This window comes from Rana temporaria, chromosome 7, assembly GCF_905171775.1.
Source record: "Rana temporaria chromosome 7, aRanTem1.1, whole genome shotgun sequence".
In the NCBI taxonomy this organism is placed as follows: Eukaryota; Metazoa; Chordata; class Amphibia; order Anura; family Ranidae; genus Rana; species Rana temporaria.
This window is the reverse complement of record NC_053495.1, coordinates 180,126,169-180,143,074: the sequence shown is the minus strand read 5'-3', so window position 1 is coordinate 180,143,074 and position 16,906 is coordinate 180,126,169. Positions and strand designations below refer to the sequence as shown.

Below are 16,906 nucleotides of genomic sequence, written 5' to 3'. Positions count from 1 at the left end.
TAGAGGAAGCCTTTGTATATGCCTGTAACTAATAAAGGAAATCCTAGCTTATAGGAAACAGGAAAGCTGCCATTGCTAATGTTGCCTTCAGAAAATGCTAGCTGCCTTGCTGTCATACTGATCCATGACTTTTACAGTGTATGTAAACCCGACAATAAACTTCTCTTTTTGCTCCCTTTTGTTCTGTTGAATATGTAATTGGAAGATTTTGTCAGTTAGATGAGTTAGAAAATACCTGTTGTTCAGAAATCCGGTGAGCTGATAACTTCCTGTGTTCTTTGGCTGTGCTACACAGTTATCTACTACAGTGTTCTCTGTGGACTACAGAACCATTCTGTTCTATGTTATGGACAAGCAAGTGTGTTACTGGCAGGATCACCAGGTGAAAATAAAGGAAACAAAAGCGCTAAAATTTAAATTGTATTATATATACTGTATAAGGCACTGTATATTCTATACAAGGGTCCCCTTTAGTTGGGATTCCACCAAAACCATTTTTTAGTACTGGACAAAAGTAAGTAAGTTGTCTGTGATCCAAGCAGATCCATTCAAAACATATCCGACTGCCATGTATCAGAAGTGACCAGAACTGTGTGGACTGCAACAGAGGAAACCGCAAACAGAAATAGGTAAAGTAAGTATGTTTATTTAAGGTAAATAAATATAAATGTGAATGCACCACCAATACAATACGTGAACAAACCAAACAACCCAAACAGTGACAGTAACTAACCAGCATATGTAGCAAGGGGAGAACCAGAGTCGTAGTCAAGCCAGGCCAGGGATCAATAACAGGAGAACAGCAGATGGGGAACCAGAAATAGACAGACAGGGACAAGAAGGAAGGAATCAGGCAGCAGGGAAAGGATCCAGGGATGCAGGAACAGATACAACGGTATCAGGTATCAGGGCACAAGGATAATACCAGGGCAGTGTGTGAGTGCACTTGCCGGGTATTTGTACACATCTCCTGCAATCAGTCTCAGGTGACGCCTAATTGCAGGATATGTCGGCCCCACACTGCCAGGAACCCCCCGCTGGTGGACGCCAGTACTGCGGCCCAAAGATCACATAATAACACCACCAGGGGAGAGCTCCCCTGGCAGTTCCAGACTGCCAGGAGACACCTGCTGGTGGACCACAGTACTGCACGCCAAATATCAGGCAGTGTCACCAGCGGAAGGAACCTTTCCTGACACCGACTGTGACAGCCCTCCTCAACCTTTCTCAACTTTCTTTACTCTAGAGCAACCAGTAAAATGTTTTTTAGGTTCCGGGGAATCCTTTTCTAAAACTGATTATACAGGGTTCATCAGTAGAAAGAATGCAACCCTTACACTAATGGTCAAAATGCCTTCTCTACAATTGATAATAGATAATTGGTGTCATGATCATGCTGCTGGCTTTGCCACAGATCAAAGAACCCATAGGATCCCCTGGAGAACCCTGGTTGAGGTTGTCAGCTCTCAACATAGGGTAAACGAGGACGTTTTGCCAACAAGAATGCACACAAAGAACAGTAATGACCTTAATGGGAAAAAGAGAGTGGGGGGAGGGGTGGTTGAGTTTAATTTTAAACATTCCATGAACCACTGGTTCACATACCCTACATTTTTCTAGAAATACATGGTATGGCCAATTTACTATTTTAAAAGTCGCTCATACATCAAAAATCTTTTCTGGTGTTTTTCTATGTATGCTTCGCCTATTTTCTTAGGAATGGTGTACTTTCTAATCAATCAGGACAAGCTCCTGATTATCCAATGTAAACAGTAATCAGTCTTTATTAATAATGTAATCTAACATAGCAAAGGTTAATGGGTGGTAATAGTGCCTTTCGCCAAGTATAAACATGTCGTTTTGGGTAATTTGGCTCAACAATTAAGAGGTAACTGTAGCCAAAACCCTACAAGAGTTTTTTTTTTCAAGCCAGTTCAAAACGCAACAATGAAATATAAAAATCCAATAGCCCAATAGCTTTTTATTTGTTGACGATCACTACACTAGACTGGTAATTGGTTGCCATGGGTTAACATGACTTTAGCCAAAATTAAATACTTTAATTTTGGATGGTCTTGAGAAGGGTAAAACACCTATATATTTAGTAATAGAAAATTAAAATGGCATTTGTAAGGCAGTAACATTTGGCCAAGAGGAGGAGCTACATTAGTGTACAATCAAAAGGCAAATGACAAAAAAGGGCCACCACATTTGGCTATAAGAACAGGCAACTTCTGTCACCTGACTATATAAGGGAACCCTGGGAGGGAAAAGCCTGTGTTTCATCCGGTAGCTAAGATACCTTCAAGTCTTTTGTACAACCAGCCCAACAAGCATACAATAATCAAGAACAAAAAGGCAATGGTCAGCCACATCCCCTATCATTTTATATGTTTTGTTTTCTTTGTCCAAATGAAAGCTTTCCCTTCACTTCCTGTCCTAAAAAAGCATCAAAAAATCTATGTGAACAGTCCACAGTAAAAGATTTTTCTTTACCTCTTGTTCTGGTGAACACTTTTTTTCGACAGTTTAGAAATTTCTATTACTTTCTAATATTTTTTTATTTTCTTTGTCCAAATAAAGAAGATTATTCTACCTAGTGAAGAGATAGTAATAAACCCTGGCAGGAGTTCTACTGTAATTCTTCCCTACTCTATCCAAAGCAAAACTAAAAAGTTTTGTCTATAGATACACTTTAATGCACTTTGCACATTATTTATTATTTGTCTTATAAGCCCGATCACGTGACATAATAGTAACTAAAACATGGCTTTCAAAATGACAGTTTTGTAAGTGTTTCTGTTATTGCTCTTTTCTGTCACCTTAAACTCTGTTTAAGAGTGATTTGAAGGATTTCTTTTTTAAACCTTTTAATTTCTATACATATATTATTTTTGTGTATATGGTGACAGGACACTCTACTGTTCTTCATGTTAAACAATGCACAAATCACTTTTCCTAACAAACACATCACAGTTAAAAATGTAATTAATTTTTTTTTTAAATTATACTTTATTTCAAACACAACAATAAATGGTTATGCTTGTTTGGATAATGCTGTTGTTACCTCAGGTCCAGGAGGGCCTGGCAACCCCTGTGGTCCTCGATCGCCAATTTTTCCCTGGAAAAAAATCAATTATGTTAATAACGATTATGTTATAAATATGTTACAGTTATATTTGCAAGCACCCACACATTGAAGGGTGAGTACTTAACAGCCATAATTGAAGGGTAAGTACAATTACATCAGATAACCCCTCCCTTGATCCCTTTAGAACTTTAAAGCGGTGGTTCACCCTCAATAACAACATTCTAGCATTAAATTAAGCATAGTAGCGTGGGCTACAGTATGCCTTTATCTATTTTTTTTGCCCCGTACTCACTGTTTAATCCTTTAGTGAAGATTCAGACTCCCCGCGGGGAATGGGCGTTCCTATCCAGAGGGAAGATGATTGACGGCCGGCTATGGCGCGTCACGCTCCCCGAAGATAGCCAGAGTAGGTCTCGGCTCTTCACGGCGCTATACGGCGCCTGCGCACAGACTACGCGCAGGCGCCATGAAGAGCCAAGTCCTATTTCGGCTATTTCTGGAGAAGCGTGACGCGCCATAGCCGGCCGTCAATCATCTTCCCTCTGGATAGGAACGCCTATTCCCCGCGGGGAGTCTGAATCTTCACTATAGGATTAAACGGTGAGTACGGGGCAAAAAAATAAAAATAAAGGCATACTGTAGCTCGCGCTACTATGCTTAATTTAATGCTAGAAAAAATGTTTTATAGGGTGAACCCCCTCTTTAAAGATACGATCTCTTCAATACCAATCCCAGCTTAAGTTGGCCATAAAGTGGTAATGTTTGTTTGTTCATCCCACAGGATACAGTTGTTGTAGGCCAACAATTTTCCATACAATTTTTAATTAAAGGGTGTCTGGCGGGAGGTTGCTGACAGGGCCACCTACTAAGTGAACTTCAGCAGTTTAATTAAGAATGATCAGCTTTACACATATCCCCTCCCATCCTGAGATTTAATAATCTTATGGTGCAATTTGCTACAACATAAAATACATTTAAAAACATAGTGGAACTACTTTTTAAGAATGCCCGACCTGTAAATAATAAACATTCCTGTAAACTGACCATTAGGTGGTTTAACCCTTTACCATCTACTAACAAATGGTAAACTTAAACTGCCTAGATAAATTAGTTAAATAGCTTATTAACTAACTATTTGTCAAACTGATCACTAAGAATTTTCACTCTCCCCCTACCTCGCTTTCACGGATTTTGACCCTTTATTGGGTTTCCATTTTGGGGAAGCCTGCATTATTCAGGGTGCTCCTATGCTAGGGGAGCAAGGGAAACCTCCAGAGCAACAACACAGGCAAAACAAGGTTGGTTTACTAAAGGAGTAGGGCATGCCTAACTCCCATTGTCAGACATAAGTGGCCTCTTTACAGAGAACTTTTCCATTTTCATTCCCAACTAATGAAAATAGAAATCCCTGTTTAAATAATTTCTCCAATCCTCTCTTTATATTAGGAATTCTCTCTAACTTCATTAAATAAACTTGCTCTGTTAGTTATGGGGGTTATCACTGACCCTAACTACATCATCAAACACTTTCATTGAAATGTCAACTGCATTTAAATCAAAAATAGTCACACATTAAGTATTTTTGGTTGTAAGACATTACATGTTACAATGCTATAGAATTTAATTTCTTAGTAGGAATCTCTACCCTATTTTGGTGCTACCCCTTGCAAATCTGCAAAATATCTAATAGATATAGTAAAGTGAACTTGGGGCTAGGTTTTAGACATTCACATCCTTACATAATCCTAACAAGTAGCCCATGAATGTTAAAACAAGCCTCCAGTGCTGTGGAGAAATCCATTCTATAATTTCATAGCAGAAGCACTGAAGGCATACATGTTATTCGTGCAGCAGCTCAGCTCACCCAGCTCCTCTCTTTTAAGCAGTGACTCAGCAGCTCAGCTTACCCTGCTCTCCATCCTTGAGTCTTTAGGAATAAGTAAAATACTTAAATATCTATAACCTGGCCCCAGATTAACTTCAATACATTAAAGTGTTTCTCTACCCAGGTGCATACTTCTGCCACTGATAGCTGAGATGCCTCTGAAAAGAAGAGCAAGGCATCCATTGACAGCTGTTTCAATTGTACAGACTAAACTACTTCCTCCCCACTGCAGTTTTTTAAGTGCCTGTTTCTATAGGGTGTTATAGACTCTGATATCGAGCCTTTCGTTCCCAAAATGTCTTATTTTGATAACATGTACACTTAGTTGACAGTACAGTTCTTTTATAAATCTAAGTTCTTCATCCGCAGTTCTCTCACAAATTGCTGAATGAGATTTCTATGAACTCACACCGAGTAAAACCTCAACTCTACATAAAAACATTCTGAGTAGCATTCTTATTGTTGATCTTACTTGTAAACTAAAACAGGCTGACATACCGGAGGTCCTTGTTTTCCTTTCGGTCCTGGTGGCCCTAGCAAACCTATCACTCCCTGTTGAGAAAATAAAGAGTCAACAACAAGACAATATATATATATCAGTTTTAATTTCAGATAATATCATAAGAAACATGATAAAACATGATAAAATAATAACTATTTGAATGAACGTAGTGTCACAAATATTTATATGTGTACTAAGATCAATTTTAACAATTAAACAAATCCTGTATGCTCCAAGTACTCGGGTTTCTTAACTGCAACTCGCTTTCTCTGTGGCAGGAAGTAGAAAGTCTGAATTTTTTTCCACTCAAAGTGGACACAGGAAATGGGAGAAAAATGTCTAATAAAAAACAATTTACATATCTAATTATCCCACTCTACAGCATAAGAAAATTCAAATAGGTAAGGACAGGTGATGTTGAGCTTTAACCGCTTGCAGACCAGCCGCCACCGTTTTACAGCGGCAGGTCGGCTCGGCTGCGCGAGATCACGTAATATTACGTCGTCTCGCAAATCAGCCAATAGGGGCGCGTGCGCGCCCCCGGTCCCCAACGCGTGTGCCCGGCAGGCACGATCACCGTCGGGCACCCGCGATCGCTTGTTACAGAGCGAGAACCGGGAGCTGTGTGTGTAAACACACAGCTCCAGGTCCTGTCAGGGGGAGAAATGCCTGATTGTCTGTTCATACAATGTATGAACAGCGATCAGTCATTTCCCCAAGTCAGTCCCTCCCCCCCTTCAGTTAGAACACACCCAGGGAACATACTTAACCCCTAACTCGCCCCCTAGTGTTGACCCCTTCCCTAACAGTGGCATTTTTATAGTAATCAATGCATTTTTATAGCACTGATCGCTATAAAAATGCCAATGGTCCCAAAAATGTGTCAAAAGTGTCCGAAGTGTCGCCATAAGGTCGTAGTACCGATAAAAATTGCTGATCGCCGCCATTACTAGTAAACAAAAATTTTTAATAAAAAGGCCATAAAACTATCCCCTATTTTGTAGACGCTATAACTTTTGCGCAAACCAATAAATAAACGCTTATTTTTTTATTTATTTTTGGGGGATATTTATTACAGCAAAAAGTTAAAAATATAATTTTTTTTCAAAATTGTCGCTCTATTTTTGTTTATAGCGCAAAAAATAAAAACCGCAGAGGTGATCAAATACCACCAAAAGAAAGCTCTATTTGTGGGAAAAAAAGGACGCCAATTTTGTTTGGGAGCCACGTCGCACGACTGCGCAATTGTCAGTTAAAGTGACGCAGTGCCGAATCGCAAAAAGGGGCCCGGTCATTGAGCAGCAATATGGTCCAGGGCTGAAGTGGTTAAAGTGGTTGTAAACCCTTTACTACCACTTTTACCTATAAGTCTTTACCAGTAGGTTCCGTGAATATCCCCTAAACTTGCACCGTTTAGGAGATATTCACTCCATCTGCATGTGCGGATGTCATCCGGCAATTACAGCGCCGAAGCCTGCGAACCCAGAAATAACCTGGGACATGTCGCCGGTCACAGCGGTGTACGGGGACCACTGCAACCACTTTGTTCTAATGTAACTATTTCATAATGAGCTCATTATGCCTTTGTATTTTTTAGAGAGTTGGCTCCTGCTGCTGTTCAAATGCAGTGTAAAGAGGAAGTAAGGGGAGAAAAGACGCAGCCCTGCACAGAGCTGATCTCTTCTCCCCTCTCATCCCCTTCAAACAGAAACACTGAAAAGTTTTTTATCAATGCATTAAGATAAACAAACGTTTTTAGGTTTAGTAACATTTCATAGTTAGAATTTTGAGATTAAAATTCAGAATTCAGAATTTTTATCTTAGTATTTTGTCTTAATAAAAACCCCAGAATTCTCTGATTAAAGGCAGAATTCTGAATTTAAAGTCAGAACTCTAAGTTTGGAAGGTACACTTCTGAGTTGCAAAGTCAGAATTCTCAGTAACAACCAGAATTTTGAGTTTTGATATTGGAATTTTGAGATTAAAAGTCTGATTTTTTTTTCATAAATTTCCTTTAGAATGGCCCCAAGGCTCGTCCACATAGAGAAACATTTTCTGGAAGAAAAGTATTTTAGTGGCTTCTTTTGACACCTATGAAACGAGGGCACGAGAAACAGTGTGGGGCTGATATTTTGATTAAGGCCTTGTACACACAATAGGTTAAACAGAGGACAACGGTCTGATGGACCGTTTTCATCGGTCAAAACCGATCGTGTGTGGGCCCCAGAGGTTATTTAACCATCGGTTAAAAAAAGCAAATTTGCTTTAAATTTAACCGATGGGAAAAAAATGATCGTTAGTAGGCACAACCATTGGTTAAAAATCCACGCATGCTCAGAATCAAGTCGACGAATGCTTGGAAGCATTGAACTTCTTTTTTTTCAGCACGTCGTGTTTTACGTCACCGCGTTCTGACACGATCGTTTTTTTAACCGATGGTGTGTAGGCGCGATGGACCATCAGTCAGCTTCATCGGTTAACCGATGAAAACCATCCATCAGACCGTTCTCATCGGATGGACTGATCGCGTGTACAAGGCTTAAGGTATGTGTGTGTTTCTTTTCAATTTCAACTCTAAATTTATCACAGAAGATGGGAAGAAAAGTGTCTAATAAAACCAGTATACAGTCCCCAAAACAAAGTCTTACATAAAGAGTCCTGGGGCTATCCTAAAGAAAATGTATGAAATAGAATTCTGACTTTTAATCTCAAAACTCTAACTTTAAACTTTTTTTGTCAGATTTATGATTTTTAATCTGAGAATTCTGACTTTAAAACTCAGAATTTTAACTTTGAATTCAGACTTTAACCCCACAATTTTGCCTTTACTTACTAAATTCTCAATTTTTTAATAAGTCAGAAAGCTGAAATAATAATGTCAAAACTTTAAATTTAAAAGTTAAAACTCTGACATTAAAACTCAGACTTCTGACTTTATTATCTTAGCATTCTGACATAATAACAAAAAAATCAGAATTTAGTGATTAAAGGCAGAATTCTGAGGCTAAAGTCTGAATTCTAATTTTCAAAGTTACAATTCTGAGGTTTTAAAGTAATAATTCTGAGATTAGAAGTCAGAATAATGACATTAAAAGTTAAAAGTTAGAATTCTAATATTCAAAATCAGAATTTGGTTTTAAAAATTTCCTTAAGGATGGCTCTTTATGTAAGACTTATTTTAGGGACTTATTTTGACACCTCAGAAATAAAGGCATGTGAAGCAGTGCGGGGCTGATATTTTGCTTTGGGTATGAGTGCGTGTTTCTTTTAAAATTAACTAACAACCCATATTTTTCTATATATCAACATATTCTACAGATTTCTCCACATTAATCTCTACTCAAAAGGTACTTACACCTGAATCCTATAAACATATAGGCCCGGATTCACGTAGCACTTACGCCGGCGTATCTCGAGATACGCCGCGTAAGTGTTAATGTGCGCCGTCGTATCTGTGCGCCGTGCCCACAGAACTAGATACGCCTAAAAATAGGCTTCCTACGACCGACGTAAGTTTCCTACGCCGTCGTATCGTGGACGCATATTTACGCTGGCCGCAAGGGGCGCTTCCATTGATTTACGATTTGAATATGCAAATGAGTGAGATACGTCGATTCACAAACGTACTTGCGCCCAGCGCATTAATATACGCGGTTTACGTAAGGCTTACGTCCGGCATATAGTTATTCACCATCTATGAGGCGCAACTCATGCAAAGGTATGGACCAGGGAACAGCCGTCGTATTTTACGTCGTTTACGTAGTAGTACATGAATATGGATGGGCGTAGGTTACGTTCACGTCGTAGGCAGTGATTCGACGTATCTTAGGGAGTATTTTCGACGTGATTCTGAGCATGCGCACTGGGATGCGTCCACGGGACGGTGCATGCGCCGTTTGTTCGGCCCATCATTTGCATGGGGTCACGCTTCATTTAAATGGATCACGGCCACTTCCACCTACTTTGAATTAGGCTGGCTTACGCCTACGAATTTACGTTACGCCGGCACAACGTTGGGAGCAAGTGCTTTGTGAATACTGTGTTCGCCGCTCTGCGCTACATCGGCGTAGCGTATATTCGATCAGCTACGCCGGTATAACTATGCGCCGCTGTATGTGAATCCGGGCCATAGTGTGGAGGAATCAAACCTACATGGGAACAACATATTTGCTATGCAAACTGTGTCCAAATGATCAAATGAGCATTAAACCACATTATTTGGAGCAATGGCTTGAGACCCAGTGCATTGCATTCATAAGCATGTCCATTATGCTCACCATTCATCTCTGTTGATATACTGGGTATCAAACTGCATCTCTGAAATCACAGTTTGATGCCAAAAGGTTTTATGCAGGTGCTTTGGATGCTGTTTGGAATATTGTGGCCAGCTCTTAGTCCAAGACTATTATATCTTGACAGAGCTTTCATCAGAAACATAAAAGTAATGATAATTGATAATTTGTTATGCATGACCTACCTTATCTCCTGGATAGCCAGACTCTCCTGGTTCACCTGAGAATCCCACTTCACCCTACATAATATATCATTGTAAGTCATAATATAACAACAACACTGCAGGTTTTCTGGCAGCAATATCTGTATACATTCTCAAGAATTAAATAGAATTAAAATTCCAAACTTCAGCCAAGTCTGTCATAGCAAAAAGGCTTTGTTGTTAATTATTCTTTCAACAAATGTGATTAACATTACAAGTGTGAGTTTAATGTGTAATAATATGTCACTTTGAAAACAGAAATATTTAGATCACCTTATCACCTTTCAGTCCAAGCTGTCCCATAATTCCTGGAAGGCCCTAAAAGGGAAAATAATGATTTATTTTGTTGGCCTAACCCTACATGTAATTACCACATATAGATATTGTATTATAATACCTGAGGACCAGGAATCCCTGGTGGTCCAGATGGGCCTGCTGGTCCAACCTCTCCCTGCATGACAAGAGATTGAACAATAATCTGTGGTCACATGATTACATTCAATGAGTTTAAAGGATCAGTCTACCAAAACTAATGTTAAGGCTGCATCTCCCTTATGTATTTAGTAAGGAGATCTCAAACTCTATATTCATTGCAATGTAAACTCAGGACAACCGCATCAACTCCAAGTGGAGATTACTGAAATTTGGCAGTGATCCTCAAACAAAGCAGGTTTTAAAATACAAAGTCACATATGTTGGCCTCTTTCTGGCTCTAAAGGCCTACTCAGGCATGGCAGGCAGTTCAAACCCCTAAAAAACACCCCTTCTCTGAGCGTTAGGTCTGAGGCCCCGTACACACGACCGAGTTTCTCGGCAGAATTCAGCCAGAAACTCGGTTCAGAGCTGAATTCTGCCGAGAAACCCGGCCGTGTGTACACTTTCGGCCGAGGAAGCCGACGAGGACCTCGGCGAGGAAATAGAGAACATGTTCTCTATTTCCTCGTTGTTCAATGGCAAATTTCGGCTCGCCGAGATCCTCGGCGGCTTCACAAGGAACTCAACGGGCAAAACGATGTGTTTTGCCCGTCGAGTTCCTCGGACGTGTGTACGGGGCCTGACAGAGCAAACATCTGGACAATCATGGCATTGTGAAGGCTCCAAAATCCACCCTATCTCTGGCATTTTCCTCCAAAGACTCCAAAGTGCACCAACGTCCAGCACCCTGTCTTCTTCTATGTTGAATGACACCCAGCATTATTCAGCCATCTTTCTGTGCACTCAGATTGTAGTGAAAAATCCTCTGGGGCGACATTAACAAACTGCTTTTGGTTCACAGGAGATTACTGACAAGGGTGCCATATCCTGGCACTGTACTCTACAGGTTTTGGAACCCACCCACTACTAAGGACAAAAGAGAAGAAAGATGACCCCCATCATGTGATCAGACTGAAGACACCTGCCAAAAAGGTATGTATTTAGGGATTATTCTAATTATCATTATAATACAATATTTACAAACTGTGCCAACAGTTTGTGCAGTGTTCGACAGATCCAATTACAATACAATTCAATACAAGAGGATTAGCAGGGTCCTGCTCATGGGAGCTCACAGTCTAAGATGGAGGGGCACGTGGCACTAAAGGTAATGACTTTGAAGGATGAGCTGATTGAGAAGGCAGAAGTACAGTTTTTTTGGTGGAGGCAGAATAAGCTTCCAGGAACAGATGACTTTTCAGGGATCACCTAAATGTGGACAGAATAGGAGATTGAAGCAGAGAGTTCCAGAAGATGGGAGAAGCTCTGGAGAAGTCCTGGAAGTGAGAATGGGAGGTGAAGAAGATGTTAGGGGGAAGAAAGTCTTGGGAATTAGCGAAGAGGACAGGTTGAGTGATACTGGAGATTGGATATTGCTGGGGGAGGACAGTGCTTTAATACCTTCTAGCTAAAGTAACTCTGGTAATGCAGGAATTAAATTATTCATATTGGAGATATTTACAAAGCATATTACAGAAGAAACAACAGCCTGATTCATTGCAGCCAGAAAGATTATGTAACTTTTTTAGCTAGTAAAACAACAAAATGTAAAAAGTCATAAAACTTGGAATAGTATCCTGTAACTTTTAAAATGATCAACATATAAATTTCAATGCCATGACAGGAAGTCCTCTCTCGCACAGGGGAAATGTCTGTCTCTTGGACCGCATCATAATGTGTAAACATAACCAAAAGCTCTTTAGTATATTTTATAAAGTGCTTTAAAGGGAAGCTGCAGTACATTTTGAGTTAACTTTTGAGTTCTTATGCTATTTACGTGAAAGTAATTTTTATATTTTTAATTGTTTACAGTTCTGTATTTTTGAGACTGCATTTCAAATAAAGATTTGTTAATGCTCTCTGTATATTAATATCAGGAAAAGTTATTACTGAATTTTTTACAGTAAGTAAATTGTTTTACTTTCTAAAGGTGTTTTAATCCACTTTAGCCAGTAAAGTCCATCTCTTCTGTCACATTGCATAGCTAGATCCTGCAATCTACACTGCAGGCTATACTGTAGCTAAAGCATTGTCCAGGATGCCCGGAATCTATTACTGGACAAAGAAAGATTCATTGCATCATCACTGAGCTCTCCTTTATGCCCTGTACACACGATCGGTTTGTCTGATGAAAACGAACCGATGGATTTTTTCATCAGATATCCGATGAAGCTGACTTTCACCAGTCTTGCCTACACACCATCGGTTAAAAATCCGATCGTGTCCAACGCAGTGACGTAAAACACAACGGCGTGCAGAGAAAAATGAAGTTCAATGCTTCTGAGCATGCGTTGACTTGATTCTGAGCTTCCGTGGATTTTATAAAGATGGATTTCCCCACAGACGATTGTTTTTTTCTATCGTTTTTTTCACCATATGAAAATTTTAAAACAGGTTCTATTTTTTTTCACCGATGTGGAAAAACTGATGGGGTCCACACACGCTTGGTTCGTCCGATGAAAACGTTCCATCGGTCCCTTTTCATCAGACGAACCGATTGTGTGTACAGGGCATTACGTTTCTTCTCCCATTCTGAAGACTGGTAATACTTACCTGTTCAGAAATCTCCACTATCTTGAAATGTTATCACTACAGTAGAACCTTCTCCCTCTGACACACTTCTAGGCGTGACGGATCTGGTTCCCCATTGCCCGCTGTGGATCTACTTTGTATCCTGCAGTGAGATATGGGCCTCTGGATGGAACTACAGTGCTTAGGGGCTGGGCAATAAGGGTGTACTCACATTAGGTGAATTGTAAGCCTGGTTAGTTTGTGTAGTGTTACTGATTTGTACAGTGCTCAGGCACAGTTCAGTAAATCTTGCCCCAGACTGCCTGGAAGAGTTGGTCTGGGTCATGGTTGGGAGAGACCTTGGCACCGTATGCCTAGGTGTGATCGCTAACCGTTCCCAAGCATGAAACTGTCATTGATCACTGAGCACTTACAGACCACAAAAGCAGGGATCATTGTGGTCTACCTGCAAAGATGATGAAATAAGCATGTACAGGCCCAACACAATGCAAGTGCAGACCAGAGGGGAAGTGGGGACAATCATACTTGGGCACTGTACAGAGCAGCCATGCCTGTTATGAGTAAACCTTTAGTCTTCTATTACAGGGAGCATTTTTTGCTTTAATTAAAAAAACATACTTAAACAAACCTGTGGATCTAGTGTGCACATACCCTAAAGGTTATTCCTGCAGTGGGGTCTTTACAAAACTCATCCTGCCCCCATATGTGACAGGTTTTAATAAACACTCAACAATATCTGACCATGGCTACCTTCTGTATATAATCCTGTATACATGAGCAACCCCTATCTGTGATATCAAAAAATGATCGGCTTGATATAAATATAGATCAAACCAACCGGAGCTGGATGTGTACATCATCATGGTCAACAGGTGGTGCTAAAGAGCCTGTTTCTTGCATTGCAAAGGTAATATTTAGAGAACTATACTATAATACCGCGTAGAATGTATGCACAGTTGTATAATAACGGATATGTAAACATTTTTACCTCTCACTATTGCCTGATTATCTACCACGTGTGGCCTATCTTACAGCTTTCATAAATATATATATATATATATATATATATATACATACACACACAAATTATATATATATTTATATTTTATATATACATATATATATATATATATATATATATATATATATATATATATATATATATATATATATATATATATATATATATATACAAACATTGAGAATACTATCAACACACTTGAAATACAAGCCTTTTTAACTCAATACACTCTTGAAGAGAGCAGCTGATACTTCAGATCAAAGACACATACATACAAAAAGCACCCACAGTTTTTATTAGTCTGCCTATTCTAAACTGATGAAAATTATTAATGACTGGCCACTCTGGGTTACTGTCCATCACTGCACTGCTAAAGTAAGTCTTTGTTTTAAAATGAGTAAATTGGTGGAATATGAGATTACACGAGTATTAGTACTACCAAATCTTGATTTTATTATACTACTTACCAACATATCAGTATAGATGTTTTCTAAAACTCAGTCTTTCCAAAACTGAGATCATAATATTTCTTCTCCAATGTGCCTCCTCACCTGACTTTTCCATTGAAGTCCATAATTAACTCTCAGTATCACCTCCATCTTCATACTAGGGTGCTTAGTGAAATGCTGCACTCTGACCTCTCCTTCCAGTCTCACATTTCAGACCGTATCTAATTCTTGTAGCCTTCACTTCTATATAATTTCTAAAATATGCCCCTTCTATACAAATGACAATACAAAGCTACTCATTCACTCCCTTGTTATCTCTTGACTCGACTACTGTAATGCCGCGTACACACGATCATTTTTCAGCATGAAAAAAAACATAGTTTTTCAAAAACGTCATTTAAAATGATCATGTGTGGGCTTCGCATAATTTTTCAGGTTCTGAAAAACGCCCCAAAATAAATTCGAACATGCTGCATTTTTTAACGTCGTTTTAAACGTCGTTTTTCGGGTTGTAAAAAATGATCGTGTGTGGGTTAAAACGATGAAAAAACCCCGCGCATGCTTAGAAGCAAGTTATGAGACGGGAGCGCTCGTTCTGGTAAAACTACCGTTCATAATGGAGTAAGCACATTCATCACGCTGTAACAGACAAAAAAGAGCGAATCGTCTTTTACTAACACGGAATCAGCTAAAGCAGCCCAAAGGCGAATGGAAATTCCCCTTTAAAGTGTCGTCGTACGTGTTGTACGTCACCGCGCTTTGCTAGATCATTTTCTAAAAACGATGGTGTGTAGGCAACATCATTTTAATGATGAAGTTGGGAAAACATGTTTTTTTATACAATGTTTTCTTTCATGCTGAAAAATGATCATGTGTACGCGGCATAACTCCCTCCTCATTGGCCTACTTCTACACAGACTATCCCCATTTCAGTCCATCATGAATGTTGTTGCTAGACACTGTTGCTACGACCTGTTTAGTGCCCACGACTCCACTCTGTCAGTCCCTCCAATGACGTAATATTGCCAAACTAAAAATATTAGAAATACTATAACATACAAGACCACCAATAGCTCTGCACCAAGCTACATCACGAACCTCGTCTGAAAATATTACCCAAACCATTCTCTTAGCTCCCTCATCACCTTCTTCCAAATACTCAAGATGAAAGGGACCTTCAATAGTCACCTTTCCAGTGGCCCGTAACTCCTTCCTCCCCTCTGTTCCAGAGCTGTAGCTTCATCAGTCTCTTTGACATTCAACAGTTCCAGGATTGTTGGAGTCAGAGGATGAAACCACTGCACATGGCAGGGAACACTAACAATTGGACACTCTTGAAGCAAAAAAATGCAAATTTGGAGGATTTTTAAGCCAAGTTCACAGTAAAATAACAAGATCTAAGCATTAAATCAGGGTCTCCTGCCCTTTTATTTTTTGCTGTACAACAGTATTGAAAAGATGTACCTGTGGGAAGAAAAGTTTGAATATATACAGTCCCCCAGGGTGTCTAGGCAGCATTCTCCCAATGAGAACCTGAGAAATGCTATGTAGCCCAGATCTCATGAGAAGTCATTCTTGCACTATGCAGTAGCATCAGCTCACTAGATTTGGTCTACCCGGTAGAAGGATGGTTATATCACCCTCTGCAATACATAAGCTGGGAAAAAGGTAAGTAGGCTGGTGGGATGGGGCCAGTAAGGTGCTGCACAGTGGCAGACTGCTCATACGGGGCACCACCCCCTAATCTATGAGCCCGGCCCCTAATCTACATGCATTGGCTTCAAAAAAAGGGTGGGCTCACCCAGTTGTGTGACAATAGCACTTTAATATTTGCTATTGTCTTCCTGATTCTCCTCCCAGCCAATCAGGAAACAGGTCCTGAGACCCGTCACCCGATTGGCCAAGAGGAGAAGTGATCCTATTGGTCATTCGAGGAGGAGGGAGGAGATGCAGAAGAAGCCACCATGAAGTCCAGTAGGAGGAGACACAGGAGGAAGGAAGCAAGCTGCCCATGACCTAGATAGGGTAAGTGCAAGGCTGGGGTGGGGAGGGTTCCTGTGACCCGACCAACCAGGAGGGTGGTGGTGTTTGGATTGTTTGCCGCTCCCCCCAAAAAAATATACCACCAGCTACCTACATAGCTTTCTAAAAACTTCACAGCTCCCTGTTTCGGTACTACTCTCAAGAGCCCTCAGCCCTGAGGGAAACAGTGGGCTGGCTCTTGAGAGGAGGTAGAGTGCCTTGGGTAGCTCTCACATGTAATGCTTAGCCTCCAGGTTTGGGCGGTACTCACGCGGCAATGCAGAGCAGGGAGATCGCACAAACTCACCCTTTTTTAAGCCAATTAGAGCCTCAGGCTCTAACCATGTGCTTTAAAAAAAAACATTGAAACCCATGTGTCTGGTGCCCTGCATGTAGATTAGGGGCCCAGGCGCATGGATTAGGGGGGCGGCGCCC

The 16,906-nt window shown here is 40.2% G+C and overlaps 1 protein-coding gene across 1 annotated transcript in view; it reads right to left on the bottom strand.

The window, feature by feature from the left end:
• The window catches only part of COL24A1 (collagen type XXIV alpha 1 chain), a 359,199-nt gene that overhangs the window by 138,918 nt on the left and 203,375 nt on the right, over positions 1 to 16,906 (bottom strand). The window contains exons 15-19 of the mRNA XM_040360554.1: positions 10,371 to 10,424; positions 10,247 to 10,291; positions 9,956 to 10,009; positions 5,475 to 5,528; positions 3,068 to 3,121 (exon numbers count right to left, since the gene is read on the bottom strand). Of these exons, the coding sequence (XP_040216488.1) occupies positions 3,068 to 3,121; positions 5,475 to 5,528; positions 9,956 to 10,009; positions 10,247 to 10,291; positions 10,371 to 10,424 (261 nt within the window). The remainder of the gene's footprint in view (positions 1 to 3,067; positions 3,122 to 5,474; positions 5,529 to 9,955; positions 10,010 to 10,246; positions 10,292 to 10,370; positions 10,425 to 16,906) is intronic.